This window comes from Phaethon aethereus (assembly GCF_964289735.1).
Source record: "Phaethon aethereus genome assembly, chromosome: 15".
NCBI lineage: Eukaryota > Metazoa > Chordata > Aves > Phaethontiformes > Phaethontidae > Phaethon > Phaethon aethereus.
This window is the reverse complement of record NC_138591.1, coordinates 10,023,841-10,047,322: the sequence shown is the minus strand read 5'-3', so window position 1 is coordinate 10,047,322 and position 23,482 is coordinate 10,023,841. Positions and strand designations below refer to the sequence as shown.

The window sequence follows — 23,482 nt, the reverse complement described above, 5'->3', positions numbered from 1 at the left end:
GGATACAGAACCGTACCTGAAAGATTATGTGAGAATTTGTAACCTAGATTTTCTGAACTGCGCAAACCCAAATGCACATTTATGCTTGAAAGTACTTAACTTAGAGGCAAATATATGACAGATGAAAGTGAAGAATGTGTGGAGAGAGACAGTCTGCAGGTATATAAACTACCTGGGGTCTCGCTGAGCGGGTGTGTGTTGTACTTGCAAAAGCCTCTGAGAATGTTAACAGGCTGTCATTAAAATCCATTTGTCATTACAGATGGCTATAAAGTTCTTTGAAATTCTCTGTATTCATGCTAGATACAGTGAGTGGCAGCTGCTGTTGGGTCTGTAGTAGATGACAGCATCAATTTATTCCATGATCTTCTCAGTAGATCACAAAGGCTCTGCCTCCATCTCCGCAGAAACCTGGGTTTTCTCTCCTGAGATAGATGGGACTTTGAATTCAACACCCAGTACCTGAGCCCCAGACCCTCAGTCACTAGATATAGTGGCTAATATACCAAAGATCATATGTTTTGTGTGACAGATTTTAATAAATTGCACTAAAAAAGTGGAGTTTGGAGAATTAAAACCCATGCATTCAACAAGGAACAGAATTTGGAGTAGAATTCAAACTCGTTACGTGCAATGGCTCTGAGCTTAAAATGTTGTTTTTGCATTAAAGTTATATTTTTATTTTTAGCATCAATGGTAATCAGTATGTAATTGGCAATGATCTCATGCACACTCCTGGGTACAGACTGTTCTTTCCCAGTTTGGGAGTATTTGCTTGTTATTGCTGAATTGCAGCGTGTGCACATGCAGAAGAGACCCCACAGTCACTAAAACTCTCCCTGCCAGGGCTCTTACCATTGAGTACTCAGCAGTTAACCTCTCCATGTATCTTCTGAGAACCAGATAAAGTTAGGACAGAAAATTTCTCTTTGTGGAAATCCTTCTTTTAGGCCTGTGTTCTATGATAGACACCTGCAGTGTTATACTTGATCTTTGAAATATGGTGCCACAAAGTGATGAAAACCTTCCAAACGTTTCTTTATAAGGACTGTAAACTGAGTTGGCTTTTAAAATGTGGGAAAAAATACTTTGACCTCATCCTGTGCTTCTCTGTGAGAGTAGGATGGCTTTCACTGGAGTTGGGAGCAGGAGTGGGTCATTACTGAGCTACAAACATGACCTCCCACGGGAAGGGTGCAAAATTTTCGCTATTGGTACCCAAAGGGAGGCTGTGTCACTCTGGGGCTGCTGGAGAAGCATCCGTAGAATCACACAGAAAAGGAGTGTTTTCCCAAGACTGTAGCAGAAGCACAGTTGAAATATATGCTCTTGGGTGGCATGTGTTGTGTTTGGCACTTATAATACTGAGTAATTTTAATAGGATAGCCTCTCAAATGAGTTGGCTTTGGATAGAGCCTCTTCCGATCTATGTCTATGCAAGAGAGAATTAGTGTTGCAAAGAACCTAAATGGTGCTTTCTGTATTAACTTTATGTGTTCTGTGGATGAGATTAAGTCTATACAACAACAAAAATAGCAGTGTTAGGTATTGGTTTGAAAATACTGCTTTCATCTTTGACTGTGGATACATACAGGCTATATTAACAGGCTGTCTACTTCTAATTTGGTCCTGGCATAACCTTCCATTTTTTCACTGTATTTAATGTGATTTGTAAGCACAAGGAGAGATAAGAAGGTTCTACTAATGAATAGCTCGACAGAAGTTGAAAAAGATGATGATTCAAACAGCGAACCCGCTGATGTATGCCCCATGGTACTGTCAGAGCTGGGAATGACTGATTTCAAGATGATCTTTCTGTGCGATGACTTTGTCCTGACTTGAATGCCTTAGACATCCATGGCAAATAAAGTCTGCAATTAATCCAGCACTGTAAAAATCGAGTATTGCAGAGCAAGTAAAACCCATCCTCCTGTAGCCAGCTGAAAACCAGATGTGCTGCTTTTGTTTGTACCCCTGAAATTCACAAATGAACACAATTTATTGTCAGTGGCTGCTGCTGTTTTAAGCTCAGAGTGCTGAGCTTCATTTCCCCTGAACTGCAAACATGTGTATGTTCTGCTGTCACGTATGGATCCTATCTTGAAATCATTATGCTGTAAAAATCACACTTGGCTGTGGTGAAAGTTATTGTGAGAGAGGAATGCAGATTAAAGGTGGATGGAGATTTCTGGTTTTGTTGGCATTTGACACTTGCATCAACAGGTGTGGGAATGGGTGAGGCTGGATTTGACTGTCCAATGTGTGGTATTTGTTACACATCCTTATTTTTCAATGTGTATCTATAGCTCTTGGTTGGTACAGTTGTTCTGCAGACTGTGCTTTATTTTTAGTTCTTGCTCCTCCCAAAGATATGTCTCTGCAGACACTGGGTACCCTCCATAGCGGGGAGGTTTTATGGTGTTCACTGTCCCTGCGGGCAGTGAAGAGTTACAGCTGAGTTTAGTTTTGCATCTGCCTTTGAAGCATTTAAAATTCATTTGTCTTTTCAAATTCCAGCATGTAGACTTGGAAGAGCATTTCCCAGAGGGGGGCAAAGCACTTGAAGGAGGAAAACAGTTTAAAGAGGTGAACTGTACACCAGTAAATGTGCTGTTTGCTTTTCTTTTTTCTCTGAGGTTTCATCACAGCTTTCTACTGCTCTGTGCAAATGTAGCGCATCAGCCGGGTGGGAACACTCTGCTTAAACACCCGGAGCCACAGCCTCCGCTGGGCCCGGGGCAGCTGCGCAGCTTGGCCGACCACTCATGGGCCCAGGGGTGGTAATATGGAGAGCAAAGATCCCGACTGATACATCACATAAGTATCATGTCAGATGCTGTTTGAGACAGGAATGGGCCCATGACACATCCTTTGATGTGTTGTCAAGCTACAGAGAGGTTTGGATGGGGCAGGAGGGCAGAGCATGGGGCTCAGGACATGGGAGGGCATGTGGCTGTTGCTCTGGTTCAGGCCAATGTCTCATTTGTGGGTAATAAGAGTTACCATGAAACACCGAGAACAGTGAACATCTCCTCTCCCTTCCTTTCCCCTTCATCAACATGCCATTCGCTGTACGGGTGGTTTTTTTTAGGTTAAAGACAAAAGTTGTTCAGCAGGAGTCAGACTGTGAGAGGGAATGTTGCCAAGATACATAGAAATAGCCTATTGTGGCATCGCCTTTAGAGACCTTGGAAAGAGTTTAATGGAGATGACAGATTTTCTTTTTTAACCCCCACCCCCTCATCATTGCAGCTAGATACTTTGGCCCTAAATTGCAGTATGGTGGAATGTTCCAGTTCCTGGGGAAAAAGTGCTTTAAGCTGTATTAATGATGAAAACTAATGATAGACATGCTTTGCATTACTGTGGAGTGGTGTCCCTGTAGCTCTTCTGCACACTGCTGCTGCTGAAACATGACAAATGAAGTTCACATTTGCTCTTTCATAGTTTTGTTTGTGTTTCACATACATAACCTGGTGAAGTTTAAGGACTACTTACAAAGAATAGCTCAGGCTCTGTTTGGGATGTAAAATTTATATTAATAGAATTAATAGCATCTTGGATGCCTCTTGTATTTAAGTTTTGTATAACTGGGAGACAAAACAGTTGAAAGATAGAAGGGAAAGCCCTGGATGACCTGCTGTGGTTATGGATTGCACCATCCACACAGATCTACCTCAACTCTTTTGTGTCACACTTAGTTATTCTCACTTGTACATCCAGATATCTGTAACTCCAGAGAGCTCTGTGTTTTCCTGCCCACATTAGAGGGCTGGTAGAGTGTCCCGCTGTCAAAAAGGGAACAGTATATATGTGTTAAAGGGTAATTGCAGTGTGTTTGTAATTTAAATATAGCTCTATATAGCTATACATGCTCACATATACATATATGTACACACACACGTATATATATATATATATGCACAAGAGTGCAGGGCATCCTGCATTTAATTATTTGATGAGGAAAAAAGGTGAATTCTGGCACCAGCTTAGGGGAAAAGTGACAGCACAACAATTAAAGTTTTTGAGCTATTTCACATACACAAATCCAAGATTCACATGCATTAAAATAAAGCAAGTCAAAATATACAAGTGGCATAACTAAGCTGAGGTTTTGGAGTTGAATGAACAACAAAGGGAACATGACAGCTATCAAACATCTGAAGTCTCAGAGCAGTAGCACCTCTGTGGAGATGTTTTGGATATGATGTTAATAAGCTTTACATTTGTCTTGCTCAGTTTGCAGTTTGCTGCTGAGTTTGGAGCGGTCTTATTCTTTGAAGATACATTGGAGATACAGCCTATGTGAAGGGAGCTGGGCTCTGAAAATAATTAGGTTGTTTAGTCATTCATGGGAATGAGGGCTGTCTTAAAATTATTTCTTGTTTGTTCTATTTTCTTTTTGGTTTCCAAAGAAGAGCAATGAAGCTGGTGAAGGGTCTAGAGCACAGATCTTATGAGGAATAGCTGAGGGAACTGGGGTTGTTCAGTCTGGAGAAGAGGAGGCTGGGGGGAGACCTCATCGCTCTCTACAACTACCTGAAAGGAGGTTGTAGCAAGGTGGGTGCCAGTCTCTTCTCCCAAGTTGAAATGGCCTCAAGTTGTGCCAGGGGAAGTTTAGATTGGATATTAAGAAAAATTTCTTCACCAAAAGGATTGTCAAGCATTGGAGCAGTCTGCGAAGGGAAGTGGTGGAGTCACCATCCCTGGAGGTATTTAAAAGACATGTAGTCATGGTGCTTAGGGGCATGGTTTAGCGGTGGACTTGGTAGTGCAAAGGTTAATGGTTGGACTGTATGATCTTAAGGGTCTTCGTCAACCTAAATGGTTCTATGATTCTATAAAAAATGCTGTTCTTTTTTCTCCTTAAATAAGACAGAAAAAAGAATTTGATTTCATGGGGCTTAAAAATTAGAAGCATTCCTTTTTTTAAAAAAGATGCATTCCCTCCAAACTAGAAATATCTTGTTTGAAAAACTTTTGGGTTTTGGTTTGAGTTTTTTTGGTGGTTTTGTTTGGTTGCTTAGTTGGTGTGTTTTTTTTTTTTTAACTCCTCTGCATTCCTCTGTGTCTGATAGCTAAAGCTATTTGCAAGCTGGAGATACTAATGGAGAGAGAATCACTTCAGTCACTCACAGAACCACATCTTCTAATGAATAAACTATTCAAACATTTCTCATTGCTGAGCAGCAGAGATCGAAGTGATACTGGTTCCTTGCATGGCCTTGGATAAGTCATTATCTCCCTCTCTTTCCTCTGCAAAACCTGACTGTTAAATAGTAACTCGCAGAAGAGTTTGTGAGAAACAATTACCTAATGCTGGCAAAACATTTTGAGTTTGAGAGATACGGATTTGATGAGTGTGGACTCTTGGACAGATCAGGAATTGGTTGGATGGTTGCATCCAGAGGGTAGTGGTCAGTGGCTCAATGTTGAGATGGAGATCGGTGATGACTGGTGTCCCTCAGGGGTCCATATTGGGACCAGTACCATTTTAATATCTTCATCAGTGACATAGACAATGGGATCAAGTGCACCCGCAGCAAATTTGCAGATGACACCAAGCTGAGTGGTGCAAGTTGACAGGCCTGAGGGACAGGATACCACCCAGAAGGACCTGGACAAGCTTGAGGAATGGGCCTGTGTGAACCTCATGAGGTTCAACAAGGCCAAGTGCAGGGTCGTGCACCGGGGTCAGAGCAATCCTCGGTATCAATACAGGCTGAGGGATGAAGGGACTCAGAGCAGCCCTGCTGAGAAGGACTTGGGGGTACTGGTGAATGAAAAGCTGGACATGAGTCAACAATGGGTGCTCACAGCCCAGAAGGCCAACCGTGTCCTGGGCTGCATCCAAAGCAGTGTGGCCAGCAGGTCAAGGGAGGTGATTCTGCCCCTCTGCTCTGCTCTGGTGAGACCCCACCTGCAGTGCTGCGTCCAGCTCTGGAGCCCTCAGCACAAGAAAGACATGGACCTGTTGGAGAGCGTCCAGAGGAGGGCCACCAAAATGCTTAGAGGGCTGGAACACCTCTCCTATAAGGACAGGCTGAGAGAGTTGGGGTTGTTCAGCCTGGAGAAGAGAAGGCTCTGGGGAGACCTTATTGCAGCCTGCCAGTACTTAAAGGGAAGATCTTATAGGAAAAATAGGGACAAACTTTTTCGCAGGGCCTGTTTTGATAGGACAAGGAGTAATAGTTTTAAACTGAAAGAGGGTAGATCTAGACTAGATCTAAGGAAGAAATTTTTGACATTGAGGGTGGTGAAACACTGGTCCAGGTTGCCCAGAGAGGCGGTAAATGCGCCATCCCTGGGAACATTCCAGGTCAGGTTGGACGGGGCTCTGAGCTGATCGAGTTGAAGATGTCCCTGCTCATTGCAGGGGGGTTGGACTAGATGGCCTTTAAAGGTCCCTTTCAACCCAGTGATTCTATGAGCACAAAATGTGGTTCATAGGTGCTAAGAGTGGCTCCCATGAGTTGTTGTTAGCAGAGGCTGTATTTACCAGCCTCTGATCTTTGGTTAGGTCTGTCACTACCCGAAGGAAAACAGGATAGACTCAAAAAGTCTATCAGTATTCACACTCCTGTCTTCAGATGTTTTAATAACAGTTCCCCACTGATTTCATCTGCTACTGATCGCTCTAATAAATGGAGATATTTCATGGGTATATTTAGATATTTAGACCCATATTCTATGAGTCTAAAAATTGTGTCCCCCACTAGCCTGAGGACTAGTTTCTGCAGCTGGAGCATAGGTAGCTCAACCTTACCCACCCCTGGCTATCAGACAGGTTCCCATTTGACAGTAAGAGGCACATGTGCCTCTTGATTTTGTTCTAGTCTGTCACATCTTTTCTAGAGCAGTCGCCATGTTCTGTGTTGTCTCTAGGATCCCTGGGATAATCCTCCTTTTTCTTTGGTGTTATGAACTTGCTCTGCTATTGATGGGCTAGGATGAGTTCCCGTGGTAAAAGGTAGAGGCAGGGGTGAGATCGTGAAGCAAAGCATTATTCTGCATCACACAAATCTTTTACATGATCTGTTTTTCTTCCTTTATATATTTTATATATTACAACATTATTCTCTTGTATATTTATCAAAGTATGCCTAGCCTGGAGAAGAGGAACATGGTGGTTAAGAGTTGACATCTGAGCCTGGCTTTGACCGTCCTGGGGAGCCTGAGCATCTGCAGCTTCTCACCCTCTGACACAGGGCTTGTTGCTGCCACAGCTTCCCACCTGCAGCAAGGCTGCAGTGCACCTTGTGGGAAACACTTCTCCAAAGTTTTATTGTGTAGGAGCTAAAAAAACAAACTTAGGAAGGGTTTGGTTTGTAGAGAAGTTACTTCACTGAAAGAAAGCTTGCTGCTTTCTGCAGAGGAATGGGGCAGTTCCTGGGATACCAAACTGTTGCCATTAACACAAGGAGTGAAGAAGAACATTGAAGGACCTGCGTTAGCTCCATTGAAACCTCTGTTGGTTTTGCCATTGATTTTTAACGGTGTCAGGGTGAAGCCTCTGGTTAATAATTGCTCAGAAACCAATGTAGAACCTCCCTGATGTGTCTGAGATGGGGGTTGGAGCCTGGCTCAGTGATGAAGGGGGTGCAGGCTGTGTTTGCACTGACTTGGGCAGCTCAGAGGCCTCTCTCAGCTCCATCTTTGTTATGAACCCTAACATGGGGATTTTTTGCAGTGTGTTGGATTGCAATTGATTTATGCTTTCATGTAATAAATGCTTTTAATGCATGGGATGTGACTATTTTTAGTAAGATGAGTATAATTTTTCTCCCCACTTGTAGGATGGCTATTTTTCCCACCGACCGAAAGAGAAAATGCGAACAGACAGCAATAATGAAAATTCAGTCCCCAAGGACTTTGAAAATATTGATAACAGTAACTTTGCTCCCAGGACTCAGAGGCAAACACACCAGTCTGAGCTGGTGAAAAAACCCCTTAGCAAGCAAAAGGAGCACTTGAGAAAGAAACTGGAAGAGGAGAAGACAAAGGAGAACTTGCTGCTGGGGAAGAACTCCAATGAGGTGGTGCAATTCAGTGATCACCCTGGAAAAAACAGCAGCAACAACAACAACAATTTGAAGGAGATTCACAGGTCTCCCAGACAGCATAATTTAAAAAAAAGTGGAAACAGCTCCCCTGAACTGAGATACGACCAACCACCAAAGTGTGAGGTAACAGGCAAAGAGGCAATCTCAGCCATGTCTCGGTCTAAATCTAAGCAGTGTCGGCAGGAGATCGCAGAGGTGTATTGTCAGCACAAGCACGGGAAGCTGATGCCGGAGAAGGTGACGCGTTTCTGTACGCTGGAGGGTAAGTTGGTAGATGGTGAAGGAGAAATAACATGATATCTTGGGGGGATTCTGTATAATTGAAATGGCCTCCTGATGACAAAAAATGGCTTTACTGCTGGAATGTATAATGTACTTAGTCTGTGAAAACGAGGGAGAGTTTGAGGATGTTTTAAACAGGGAGTTATATGGATGTCCCAAGATCCTGGATAGATTCCTACAGAATGTCTTTTCACTTTACTTCCACCAGATTTTTATTACACTATCTGATCTAGGTATTAAGTTGCTACTCCTGTTTATTTTAGTTCTTAACCTACAGACACGGAGAAGCATAGTTGAAGTCTTGTTATTCTGTGCATCAGGTGTGCTTTTTGAGGATCGGGGAACAGCCGTGGTAAATTTTGGTGCCTTATGCAAACCGATTAATGAGTGGCATTGTTGTTACGGCCATATGGCCTTTTTTCTGGCACAATGGAGTCCTAACTAATACCCAGGACTGCTAAGCGTTGTGATAACCCAGATAATTATCAGAAGTATAATAAAAGAAGTTCCAAAACATGAGGAAAAAATTCAATTTTGTGGCTCACTTCTATATTTAATGTTCTTCAATCAGCAAGAGTAATTTTCAGAATCGCTGTTGTAAAGAGTCCACTACCTCTGCTAGCCTCAGCCAAGCTTTGATTTGTTGCTTTTGGTTTCTCCATGCAGTCAGATACATGAGGTATCGCTCCACTTGCTGTTGGTTTGCATGTGTGAGCTGACCTTTTCCTACTTTTCGAGAAGAGGCCTTCATGTGCCACCATTCATTTAGCTGTAAGCTTCCCATACAGTAAACTGCCTTTTTTTTCTTTCCAAAGCATTGATCCATAGATCAAAGTGGGTATTGATCAAGGAATAGCATTATCCGCAGCAGCACTTGTTTATACAGCAGTTCAAAGTCCCCATCCTGTAATTGGCACTTCAGCTCATCCGTGTAAGGATATGCTGATATCTTTGTCTAAGCTGAAAGTGCAGAGGGACTTGTACAAACAAGAGAATAGGTCTTGCTTTGAGATGGTACAGTAAACATGGTGAGCCAGGGGGATTAGGCGAAGTTTAGTTTCTTCCATTAGGAATATTTAGTTACATCCTCTCACCCCTGCGGCTTACCTTTTTATTGCACCATTGCAAAGCAGTGGTTACTATTGGGTGGTTTTAGTGTGGGAGGGAGGAGGATCCATGTTGCTCTTGCCTAAATTAGGATGCTAAACTCCCTATACAGACAGTGGGGAAAAAAGGAGGTGTCCCAGAGGATGTTTCCAAACAAGAGCATCTGTCTGTAATAGGAAGCTTAGGCTTTTAATTTAGATGACACACATTACCAGGATAAACTGCATAAGCACCCTATTTCCCACCTCAGTGCATCTGTGACTGTTTTTTTGTTGTTGTTGTTGTTTTGTTTTTTACCATGTCTCTCTTGGTGTTTTTTCTCCCTTTCTTATCATGGTAATAATCAAAATTGTTAAGCTGGGTGGGCAAACATTGGAGGTAAAGAATTAATGGAGCAGGCAGAAGACTTGGTCTTCAGTGGGAAGCAGGGAGAGCGACAGCAGAGGCAGCACAAGTTGAAGGGGAGATAAAAGAACAGCAAAGAGGTAAGAATTGAGCAAAACCAGACATCAGTGGCAGGCTGAGCATTAGTGAGTATCCCCGAGTGCCCCAAGCTCCCAGTGGGGTGCTGCTGCTCGAATCCACTGTGATAAGCATGTCCTTGGTATCCTTCCCTCTTCTCTAATGATAGGCAAGTCAGCTTTGGTCTCTGAGAAAGGTGATGGAGGTCAGCACCTTGCAGACACTGTCCTACACTTTTTGAGATCAAGGACCTATCTTAGTAATGTTATCAATGCTATATACCTTGTGTAGGGTAAATGCATCACATATACAAATATGCAAGTGATATCCTGCAGAGCTGGAAGAAGTACTGTCATTAGTGTGGGCACACACTGTAGCTGTGTGCAACTTTGCACACACCTATGATTCCATCCCCTGCCTGGTAATCTGTCTCCCAGGGATGCAGGGTGACTTTCCAGAAGTTTTAAACAACTGCCATTCTTAAAAACAGGCTTCTCAAGAAATATTTATTGCTTCTTTTTTAAATACTGAATTTATCTCGTATGCCCTGCAGTTGGGATAAGAGCATGGTCTTAGAACCCAGGAACAGCGTCACCTTTTACACTTGAAGCCTTTCAGTATGTATGTACATTGCACATTGATATGAATGTTTCTGTTGTAATAAGACCTAGTAAAATGTCCAGGAAAACTGGGAGCTACAAACATGACTAGAGGAGTGGAGAAGTTGTCCAAATACACTTTTATTGTAAAATACACATGAATTTAGTAACAACTCATGAGGTATGGATATATACCACATTAAAAAATTAACTGTAAAAAGACTGTGGCTACAATTTTTAGGTTTGCAGTGCTAAAATTTCATTTAGATTTTTATCTTAGGCAATGATGCTTGTTTAAAAGAATTATTGAGGGATGTCTTAACTTAGCCAGAGGGATCCTTGTGGAAAATGTTGACTTTTCTTTGCCTCAAGGTTATTTTGTTATGTCCATGCTGACAGCTGAACTTAACCACTTCCACAGCCAGATTTCCATGGCAGAAAATCTGCACATCCTGTGTTACATACAGGGTCGCTCTAGAGCAGATTTGGGTGCTTTGCTGGGGGGAAGTGATAAAGCAGCAGCTTATTGAATGGGATACGAGTTGCTTATGCAGGAGGCACCAATGCACAAGCAGATTGGGACATCAGACCTACAGAGGAGATCCAGACTTTGAAGTCACTTCTCAAATGTCTCAATACAGGACTATCAAGACAGACATGTAGGAAGCCCAAAACTGAAGGTGCCCAGTGCCTACTGGAAGGCCTTGTATGTGTATAACTTGGTAGGTTCCTTAAATTTTTACAGCCCTGTTAAAGATACATTGCCTGAGTTTAACTCAGATCTCTCCTTCCCGCTGCAGAACATAAATACTGCTGTTGTTCACTCACAGACTGGCTCCACCCCTCATCAATCCCTTCAACTCCAGAGGTCCTTTAAAAGAGTTGAACTTGGTTAGGAGATGTTTTTGAAGCACTGACCATCAGCCTTTGGGGATATAAGACACCCCATTGTTAGGATCTCTGGTAGCAGGAAGTCTGTGTAAAGGTCTTGCCACTTCATGCATCAAAAAAAGCTGTATGCTGTTTGTCAGCAAAAGTCAGACATCCGGGGACTGAGTCTATGTATTCGGCATGTGAGTGCTGTTTCCTTCAGTTTGGTTTGAAAAAAGGTTTCCTGTCTGTTTCCAGCAGAGCTGTGAAGTATAAATATTTATGCATCGGAGCAGCACATTCATCCATTATCCCAACATATAAATGTGTTCCTGGTGCTATGGTTTCCATTGAGATGTCATCCAGCATTTAATCCCCCTGGATCCTGTCTCGGCTGATCAAAACCACAAAGCTGCTAAGTATAGCTATCAATCATGGACATGGCTCCATCCAGCTGGATTGTCATAAATGTTAAGTGATACGTTCACTTTTGAGTGGTTATCAACAGGAACAGGATCTTACAAACGGTTTCTTTTTTCTTTTAAGTATTTTATTGTTTCCAAAGGCAACAGGCAAAGGAAGTCAATTATAACTCTTCAGCGTATAAAAGAAAGGACTATTAAAATCAAGAGCATCATGTTTACCACCTGTTTGACATGCAGGTGTTATTTCCATGAGAACAAGAGGACACACATTGCAGTCCCTTTAAGGATGTTGCTGAGAGACAGCACTACTGAAGCAGCAAAAACAGATTTGGCAACTTTACTATTTACCTGACTTGCAGAGCACGTGAGCTGGCGTTTCCCAACAAGCTGGACCTGAAAAGAAGGCACAGACATACAGAACATGGGATTGGTGGCAAAGGCTTTAGGTTGCAGCCTTATCCAAAGTCATGGCTGAGATCAGGGCCACAGACAGCTTGCAAGTCACCCTTCACTCAGAAGGGAATGTTTGGACTTTGTAGAAGGATGTTTTTCAGGAAATGCTGTCAGTGAAGGTAAGAGGAGAAAAGTAGGTTCAGCACAAGGTTAGATAAGGAAAGAGCAAATCCAGTCCCGTGCAGGCTGGGGAGATGGTACAGGGAGACATCCTTTAGGGGAGTTCATTTCTTCTCAGGAGACATGATACGGAGATCAGCAACCTCTGGACAATGTGTCAGATTGTTTCCTTGCTGGGGCCATTTCCAGCCTGGTCCTATACAGGCCAAACTAGAGACTTGCGTCTGCTCACCAAAGCTGTTGGTAGACCTGGACCAGCGGCCTCCCTTCCTTGTCCATCATTATACATGGCCCTCCTCTTGTGCAGAGGTAGTGGGAAGAAGCAGAAGTTTCAATGCGAATTCTTGGCTCTAAAATAAGCTTCACTCTGTACTTAGATAAACTCCTCTTTGACAAAGCAGAAGTGACCTGATCTGTGACATGTTTCCCCCAGCAGAATCCCTTTTTACTGTGGGCAGGAGTACAGTTTAGAATGGCCACTGTGACCCTGACTGCTGAGATTGCTGCCCAGATTATTGTGCAGCAGTGCAATTACAATTACACAACTCCACATTTCAACATGCATATTAAAGTTGTGACTTCTACTTGCGGTCTTCTTCCTGTGATGAAAATGGCCAGCTTCTGACTAGTGGCTGCATTTAGTTCCCAAATTCTCTGTTTTCCACTCCCACATGGATCGTGGAAGTTTGTAGCCCTGAATCCCTTGTCATGCACGTTTGCTGGATATGCAGCACAGTTCTTCCTTAGTCATTGGCACCAGGTCTGTGAGTCATCACAGGCACGGTGCCAAGTGGTATCTGCATCAGTCCTCCTCTGGGCCAGCTTCTCTAGGCTGCCGTATCCCCAGGGGAGACTCTGGCCCAATCCTTATCATTAATTACCCAACTGGCTTTATGCTTGACCCAGATCTATGGCCCTAGATAGACTAAAAGTATGAAACAGGTTTTTTTGCAGGGTATTTTCTCAGATGTAGTTCTGGCAAAAGAAGAGTCCCTAGGAAAGCAGAGAGCCTCAAGTGAGCCTGATTTATTTCCCCTTGGCTCTTCTGTTGTCTTTTCTTAGTTTATAAATCAAACAGGTTTTCTGCTACCTTCATCCCTGTGGGGTAAACCCAACTCATAAATAAAGTAGAAAAATAATCAAGCTACCCTCATTCCACATCATTCATCAGCACTGAAAGAGTTCTTTGCAGATTAGATTGCTTTCTCCCTGGTTGCTTATTGATAATGCTGCTCTGGCACATTGAAGCGAGAGTTTTCAGTTTCTTACATGCTGCCGAGAAGAAAATTTTCCATTTATATTTGAAATATATATTTCAATATTATATATATTGAAATATATATTTGAAATATCTATTGAATTTCATATAGAAAACAGCCTTGTTTTGGTTTTCAAACTGAGAGAAAAGGGCTCTGGACCTCTGTTTACTGAATAATACACACAGGTAACAGTGATCTGCATGTTTATAATTTTTTTTATCTGACTACTTCAAAATACTTGACAGAAAGAGGTGTGATTTGCAGGAAGAGAGAGGATAAGCCACTAAGATGCCAAATTCTTATGGGTGGAGCAGAGCCGTTGTTCAAGGCATGGAAATGAGAGCATCCTCTGTATAATTTTAAAAGAATAGGAGCTGTAACTAAGCAAATACAGAATTTCATCTGCTCAATATGCATGTGTATGTGCAGTGACATATAAACATGCGGCTTTGTTTAGCTTTCACATTTTTCCCAATGGATTTTTGGACTCACTGGGTTTGATCTAAAGATTATTGAACCCCAAATTTGTCTTTTTCTCCCGGTTTCAGGATTCCCAATGGCACTGGCTGCTCCTGCTTTTCTGTACATTTAATCTGTTAGTGTGACAAAATTAGTGTGGTGAGCTATACGCAGTTTCAGGAGCATGTAAGAGCCACTGCACATGCAGCCCAGACAGCATCTTAATTTGCTGCACCACAGATGATTCTGCTCGCAATAAATTTACTGTGAGTAGACTAATTGCAAAATAACCCTAATTGAGTAGTTATCAGCGAACAACATCCTGTGGAACAAAACTGCTTACAATTAATAGCATTTAAGCCATACGCTGGTATTCTGCAGAACGCTAAATGTAATTACACTGTGTACAGAGATTGTGTTCTGTTCTGGAAACCATGTTTCCAGCACTACTTTGATTATAAAGGGCCATTTCAAGATTCAGTACTTGCATTTTGGATGGAATGAATTTATGAAATAAGTGGTGTGTCTCCTTTCCCCTTACACGTGTAAAGCAGAACCAACTCTAACAAAATCAGTGAAGCCGTGGCACTGTAAAGAGAAATATGAGATCTTACGAAGAATGTATGTTGCCAGTGATTCTCAGATTGACTTTTATTATGACCACATGTGCAATTTTGGATAGTTAAAATTAGGATGTAAGTAATGAAAAGATACTTCATTGTTTTGAACGAAGATGGCCACTCCCTCATTACAGAATCACAGAATCACTAGGTTGGAAAGGACCTTTAAGATCATCAAGTCCAACCATTAATCCAGAACCACCATGTCCCCTAAACCATGTCCTGAAGCGCCACATCCACACGTTGTATGGATGAGGACTGGAATATTATCATTTATGTGATGAAAATGCATGTAAATGCTAGGACCCAAAGTGCATCTAAGCTTCTGTCACCAGGCTGGATGTGCAGGCAGGCTTCCCACTGTAGGGCTGCCTGCACTGCTGTTGGGTGACCAGTGCACTCTGGTCTTTTGAAGGGAGTGATGAGGCAGCCTTGATGTAAGAGCTGCCAAAACGCTTCCCCCTGCTCACAGCTGAGTTGTTCCCTGGGCAGAGGGCCAAGTGAGTGAATTACCCTCAGAAGCTGGATCTAGCCAGTGGGTCAAACACTGGACAAGCTTTTTTGCAGAAGGAAGATCTGCCTTATAAGGGAGCTCGAATTGCTGGAAATGTCCTTGTGGCATCGCAAAACAGGGTGACATTGTTTTGCCACCTCCCTGCATCTCTAGGGACAGCTGCAGTGTAGAGGACAGGAGACTGTTGTTTCTCAGAGATGGGTGAGTTTGTGGCATTGCAGAGCTGAGCGATTCTTCTCCCCAAAAATAAGGCCATTATGAGCACAGGCTGGCTCTGTCATTGCAGTCTTCCATTGTTTCAGCTTTGGTTTTAGAAGAAATTCAATGAGGGGAAAACTGTGTTGGGTGTTCGTGCCAATTACTCCTTTTATTTAAATACAGACAATTCCTGTCTAGATCCATCTCCAAGTTTAGAAGTGGGAGAATGAAATTAGACTGATGTTCCTCTGTTTCTGCCACGTGATGCTACTGCCTGCTCACGTTTTTCCATGGTAGGCCTGTCATTTCATCTGTGGATCTGGTGGCTGCAGAGTTGGTCCCTGACAGGCCAGGGCAGCAGACTTGCAGAAAAACATCTTAACAAATAGCATCCCAAGGAAATGCCGAGAGCAATGCATGACATAAGGAATGGAGGGCAGAAGGGCTGGAAAATTTATGGTCAGCAGCCCTAGTTCTCACCAAGCCTCTGTTTTGGAAAATGATATTATTTTATGGAGCATTAAAGGGGGAGCATGGGCAAGCGTGGGAGAGGATGATGGCTAAGTATGTCCTTGCTGCAAACCTCCTGGGAAGAGAGCATGAGGGTAGCAGAAGCTCAGTGAATATTTTGATAAAGATTACTGTGTATGTACAGAGATGAAAGAAAAGTACTTAAGTGATCGCTAATGCTTCCCAGTGATCCTGAAATGTGTGGACAGATATTGGGGGGGGCGACAGTCAAATACAACTATGGCTAGAGAGAACTGTTAGTACAATGGTATGAGCTGGGGAGCAAAGGGGGGAGAGATAAGAAAAAAGAAAAAAAAAAAACCAAACCAAAGCCACCAAATCCTATCTCCCCCTGTAGTAGGAAAACTTGAGCCATACTGGCAGTCATGGTTTTTTTCATATAAAATAGCTGTTGGACCTCTGGAGTGGACTCATTGCAGTGATTTTAGTAGACAGACCTTTAAGAGAAAACATGGCATCCAATTCTCTTATTTTTGTTCAATGTCAAGCAAGCAGCTGTGCAATGTAAATGCACAGTAGTACTGAACTGAGCTTGAGTTAAGGTTGCACAAGCAGCCTCAATGTTATATTCTTTCCTAATTTGACTTTGCAACCACAACTGAACTGTGTTAGTGTTGTCGTTATGTACTAATTGTAAGCAGGCAGCAGCAGCTTTCAGATTTGGTTTTTCATTTAGGCCTAAAATGTCACAAAGGACAGAAGGAGATTGCTGGGGCTGACTTTCTAGAAATTCAGCTCTGCCTTCCTAACCATTGCACTTCTCTAAGTACCATTACTTAGCAAAGTAATACTCTGTTTTCACAGGAATCTACAGCTGATGAACTATTATTTTGAGAATGGGGAAATGTCATGTCCCAATGTTAGCTGCGACTTGAGGCTACCACAGTTTGGTTTGAAGTCAGTGGCACGGACTGCATTACTTTTAAAATAATTGTGGGGAGAAGTCTTAACAATTAATTTCCTCCTTCTGAGCTGGGGCAAAGAATATTCCTCTCTTGTGGGTTTTTGAAACAGATACCTTAACTATTAACAGAGTTTGTTACAGGATTAAGTATCCAGTTAAAAGGAATGCACTGCTTTTCAGGCAGGTTTTTCAAAAGGTGCATTTATTTGTTTTATTTCAGGAGTCGCTGGGCTTTGTGAGACCAGTGGCTGTTTGTAATGTCTTTCCTTGGAAATGAGGAAGAGTTGTTTAAGGGATCTACTCTGAATTAAAATGCCAGCAGTCTAGGCATGAATCCAATCTTTCAGGACATTAATGCCATTTTAAGACTCCAAACTGTAATTTAGTTGTTTCTGTTGCAAGTATTTTTTTTTTATGCAGAATGTAGTTTTAAAACATCAGTCTTTGTTCCCCCCCCCCCGGGTAATCATGACTTCTATAGAAAAAGTGAATGACAAGGATCTGTAGCTGAGCAACCTTAGAAAAGATTTTGAAAATGCTTAATATATATCTAGTCTTCCAAATAAATGCTTGTCTTTGGTAGTTTGAGAGCATGTTAGAAGTGAATAGCCTTGATTCCCCACTCACACTATTTTAATATCCATGATATGTCACTGATTTTTCATCTAGTTGTGTCAAAGAAGTTATTCCTGATTGACACATTTGTAGGGAAGAACAGAGTACTCCCAACTCCCAATGTCTATTGCTGTCACCATCAGGCTTAGTTAAATGCATATTAAACTCTGAAGTATTCTTTTTACAGTTCTACTATAAAATAAGATAGTGGTTTTAAAGTCCTAGCCCTACGGAAAGGTCCATGGCAAAAGTCCATAATTTTCCTTCCCTAGTTTTCTCATCGGTCTTCAGGGAGGCCAAAAAATTTTTCAGTCCTTTCTCTTAGAGCTTGCTGAAGCTGAATCATCACTCCGATCTCTTGTGTTCAGGGCTTACCCATCTGTCTTCTTCCAGTGGATGTCACTGTAAGAATGGTGGGAGATTTGAGCCAAAACCCAGAATTATACTGCAGGAAAATCACTATCTTCTAACTCAAACTCTGCAGTTTACTGTAAATAATTTGAATAGTGATTGTATGTGCTTTCAAATTGTAAAATTTGTTCTTCAGGACTGAATCTCTTGTTGCCTTTTAAAACTATTTCTCCATATTGCTGTTCTCATGATAAAACACAGTCTTCTACAGGCAGTGCTGCCAGGAGAGCACTGGCATACTCCAGTGGCTGAATTCCCCTGCTGCAGCACCTTCTCTTTTGCTGCTACAACTTTTCTGGGCGTTAGAAGTTTTGAAGAAAGGCTCTTCTACCTCCTAATAATGTACTTTGTCTAGGCTGAGGAGAGTGGGTGCATTTAGATTGTCGGTGGTACATATTAAGCTCATTGGTAAGCATATAAAGGCTTGGTTCAGACTTGGGTTCAAGTTTCCAATTCATCATTACTGCGTATACACGCTGGCTGTGTTGTGAAAACTTCAACTTCACACATTTTTATTAATAGCAGTATGGATATTGCCATTGAGTTATGCCAGGAGTTTAGAGAAAAAAAAAGCCTGTGTCCTCATGAATCAAAAACTTTTATTTAGACACCGCTCTCCTCACCTTGCATTATTCCCTGCAGAATCACTACCATGGCAAATGAAGATTCGTGTAGGAGGACACCCTTCTGGCCTCTGTCATGCTGATGTTTTGGGGGCCAGCTTTGTGAGTTTGAACATGAAATCTATATGGTATCGTAAAGATACCACATCGTCTTTGTGTGGCTCAGCTTGAAGAAACACATCCACAGAGTTTATCTTCCACTTTCTTGCTAATTCCTCTGGCTTGCATTTGCTTACTTTAATGACCAGTTGTCCTTGAGGCATGATACTCTGCAACAGTTGTAGGTCTTGTAAGGGAGCACAACAAAAAAAAAGCTGTCTGTTGAAAGGATCTTTTTCTACAAATCTCGTTGGAAACCTCACTGCTTAACTGAAGTTCAAGGCAGCCCTCCATGTAACTAGGTTATAATTGCTTGTATCATTCTCTTTGTTGCAAGATGATTGCTTCTCTCTTGTGGTGATTTTCTTGCCCAAACTAATGGTGAAGTGTTTTGTTGAAGTCTTGATTCATTTGTATAACTCATTAAAAGTTGTAAGAGAAACACTTTGCTGGTGAGAATGCACCTTTGTTTGTGACCAGCTGTAAATAGCAGCTTTAAGCAGTCTTGCTGCTTACTCATCTGTGTCCTTAACTGGAAATTAAGGTTTCTATCCAGCCAATGAATATTACCGTGCAGTGGAGTATTTTAAATTGTGCTGCTTTTAGACTGAAAGCTTCTGTGTATGTGGTGTGTTACTGTGTTGAATTTGACAGTAGCATGACTAAACAGAACCCTACATTTTCATGTTCTCCACCTATTTGTGGGCTGTGATTCATTCTGGGCAATTTACTGAATAGTAGGGAGGAAAAAGGGATTTTAAAAGAGGAATTTACTGCAATAGGTTTTACCCATTTGTACTTTCTCTTTTTCATGGGACCTAGGTGTAGATGCTCTGAAAGAATTTCACTAATATACCCGTAAGTCTCTGAACAGGTTTGAGGATCTATCCCAAAGTCATTTTCTCTAGGAGTCATGTTCTTTGCTTGCTTATTCAAAAGCATTGTAAGGTATATACTCCCTTACAGAAGGGAAAGCTGGGCAGGAGAAGCCAGCCTGGCTCGATTGCCCACCTTGCCAGAGTAAGCAAATGGCTAAGGAGAGGTGTGGCTGAGATTAGTTGTGAATAGAGCTACTGAGATTAATTGTGAGTAAGACTTCTACGTAATGTGCGCTGGATTTGCCAAGCCACAGCAGAGGGAGACTATGTGGAGCTGATGTATTTTTGTAAATAATTCTACCATTTTCTGCCAGGAGGTGAACAACAAGCCCAAGCTTCCCATGAAGTATTAAAAGCAAAGTGGGCTAGAGGTGTAACTGATGTATATTCACTAGTTTAATGACATCACTTAAATGATGTCTTATTTCAGTAACTTTGTTCAGTAACCTTTATCATCGTACCTTAAAATGCACACTTCTATCTCCATAATTTTAAGATCACCAAGGAAAGACAAGACAATTTTGTTCCTACAGGAGCGAGCAAAGATCAAGAAAAGAAAAGAGGTGTTCAGGGCTGGGGATTCTTTTCTTATCAGTCAATGGAAGAAGTGTATGGTCCAAAGCAAAGCACGTCCATCCAGTATTTTGGGAATAAGAACAGTTTTATGGCAATTCTGATTCTGAAAATGCTCTACCAGCAGATCCCTGAAAAACAAATGGGAAAATCACTTCTGTCAGGCTCCCAAGGAATACTACAGGAAGGCTTCAGACAGCTCTGGCATTCTTCATCTAGTCTGTAAAAAGGAAATCTACTCAAAGTGGTCCAGTTCTGGATCTTCTTAATGAGAAATCCCCCTAGATTCAGCTCTATCGTTTACAATGAAAAGGCCGCACTTAACACACAAGTTCACACGTTTTCATTTCTCTCAATCATTTATGGCCATTTGTAGGTATAATCTGCCAAACACTGGCAGATATCTTAGTGTTTTTCTTGATGTTTGCTTTCTATTGCTGCAGACTGCAAAAATTTAGGAAAGAAATGAGTGATATCGGAGAGCCCCAGTGCAAGCTTGAAATGGCTCAGAGTTCTATTGGAATCCATCCAAGCAGAAGTCTCATTTAGAAGAGTAACGGCGGGGGGGGAAGATTCTCTTGTCCCTACGGTGAAAGAAAATTTTTTTCAAAGTCTATTTATTGTATTATCACCTGGGGATGTGATTATGCAGAGAAGTCATTAGAGACCTCCCAACTAAAGAGTGACAGCAAGAATATGCTCCATTATCCCATATCATAAGCCAACCATTTAAGCACTAACTAGAAAGTAAGCCCTAGACTAGTCCTGTGGAAACTTTGGTTTCATTCCTTGGTGTGTCACAGGCTTGTTGGGACACCTCAGAGAACTCATGCCATGTACAGAACAGGGATAACTTAACTCCATTGCACATACACACAGAGAAAAATGGTGTGCGGTGGTGGTGTTGTTAGTTCGGTATTTAAGTGGATTTTACATCCTGTTTATCAAGAGACTTGGAAATAATTTTGTTATAAAACAACAACAACCTTTTCTGAGTCCCATATAGGAGTTTGCTGAACATAAGTATCTTTAAGGAGGAAAATTATATCCAAGTTTCTCTGAAGTCACTTAAATTAAGCACTAAAAATCTATAGTTCTATCCCTGAAAAACCCTGGTGTTTTGCTGGAGGGATGAGGGCAGGCAAGAGAGCAGTCCAGCTGTAGGTCCAGTCTGACTTACTGTACCTTCAACGAATTTATTAAGTCATCACTGATGGCAGTTCTTCAGCTTTGTACCACCACAATGCACAAATGTGAAATCGGAGGAAAAGTTTTCCATGATGTTTATGTTTCCCCTCCATTTTTATCTGTTTGGCTCAGCAGCTTTGACCTGGTACAGGAACTTGTGTGCTGCTGGTTGATGACTACTGTAAGAGGTGTCAGTTGTAGTGTATCAATTATTGCTTCCGCGTTAGAGACCTAGGAAAAGCATGATAGTAACTTTCTCTCTTGAACTGGTAGCTATTAGCATGTTTGATATTTTTGCACCAAAACAGATCTGTTCCCTTTGTTTAAGGGTGGATAGGAAGGGAATGGTGTTTTTAATTATCATATATTTCAAAGACTGTCCTGTACTGTATTAGTTTCCATAGTAAATTTCCTAAGGTAATGTGACAAAACGGTGATTTTTCATTATGAATCAGCTATCCATGAAAGATTGGATTTAGGTCAGAATTTATTACCATACGACACTGAAGCCAACATTTAACATAACGTCAGCTGTCTTGATATTAGAGAGTTTTAATGGCTATGCAGTTTTATTCAATGATGAAGTTATTTCAGTTGTGTAGTATATGTCTAGGCAATTTGATGTACAGAGCCTTAAGATGAAAATTGGATAAACACGGAAAATGGTGATTGATTGGTGGAAGGTTGCAATAATGTCTGCCTTGATATACCATTTATTGTTAAATTATTTATCTTATGCAATCTCCTACACTTTTAGGAGTCTTTAAGGTGGCATTAAATCGATGTTTAAATCTTCACAGTCAGAAAGGCCTCATAACTCAAACTGATAAATAGCTTCTAACATATCAGGAGGAATCATGATCCATCTTAATATCTGAAAGTAGGAAAGATATTATTCTTTCTATTTGCTACGAATCCATGTAGAAGGACTGAGCCATAGACTGGATTAGGAGACAGAAAGAAATATTAGAAAGAAAAAGTATGGTAGTAGTTTGTCTGGGTAACTGAGAGCAAATTCTCTTTGCTTTGAAAGATGAGTAAAAGTTTTCACCAGGACTGAGCAGAATAGGGTGAATTGACATTCACATGCCATCTGTCCTCAGAGGGCACACCTTCCAGAGGTCTGTGCGGTGGCTGATTCCTGGAGGCAAAAGTAGAGAAGGGCCACAATTACTTTGTCTGCCAAGGCGTATCGAGCATCTACTCCAGATGACTAAACCTGCCTTTGGCTGATTTGTGTTCCGGGTATAAAAGGTACATGGTGGATCAGTGGAATAAAAGGATGTAGCCTTGGAAGAGCTGGAAACAAAACCACATGATGGCATTTGGATTTGTCCCTCAGGGCTGGTGGGTAAGACTGATCCCATGCAAACGGCCATTGAAACAGCCCATGTACTGTAAAGCCTTGGTGCACTTGAGCTCTGCCCTGCATGTCTTCTCACCTGTGTTCTCTTGCCTAGAGTTTGCTTAAATACAGATTAGTAATTTTGTTTTGCGTTGTTCAGAAAACAGTACAGATTTTTTTTTTCTCATCTACCAAGTCTTATATGGCAAGGGCCTGAATTCTTTATCTAGAAGGCAGATAGTAAGATCAGTAAGAACAGCTGAAGCTGCTCTTTTGCTGTCTATGTACCAATTTAAACACTAGAAAGAAATGTTAAGCACAGTCAATAAGCAAAAGTAAAATCCTCATTCAAATGGTAACTAAACCCAGTGAAGAGTGAATGGGAAGTGCAAGTTCCTTTCTACCTTAAAGGCGACGATCTTGTTGAACACTAATGCTGGAATTTTCTTTGAATAGTAGGAGGTTTTTTATAGCAGGTGGAGATGAAAAAAATTATCTTATGGATAAATAGGATCTCCAAATGGGTTTTCATCTTCAAGCATTACAAATCTATTTCAACCTATATCTAAACCTATCCAGCTGCAATAGCACAAAGCTGCCCTAAATCATAGAATCATAGACTAGTTTGGGTTGGAAGGGACCTTTTAAAGGCCATCTAGTCCAACCCCCCCTGCAATGAGCAGGGACATCTTCAACTCGATCAGGTTGCTCAGAGCCCCGTCCAACCTGACCTGGAATGTTCCCAGGGATGGGGCATCTACCACCTCTCTGGGCAACCTGAGCCAGTGTTTCACCACCCTCATTTTGGAAAATTTCTTCCTTATATCTAGTCTAAATCTACCCTCTTTCAGTTTAAAACCATTACCCCATGTCCTATCACTACA

The 23,482-nt window shown here is 41.7% G+C and overlaps 1 protein-coding gene across 1 annotated transcript in view; it reads left to right on the top strand.

Annotated features, from left to right (window-relative positions):
• XYLT1 (xylosyltransferase 1) overlaps positions 1–23,482 on the top strand; it is a 205,607-nt gene that overhangs the window by 98,434 nt on the left and 83,691 nt on the right. Inside the window, exon 3 of the mRNA XM_082006657.1 lies at positions 7,797–8,325. Within this exon, the coding sequence (XP_081862783.1) occupies positions 7,797–8,325 (529 nt within the window). The remainder of the gene's footprint in view (positions 1–7,796; positions 8,326–23,482) is intronic.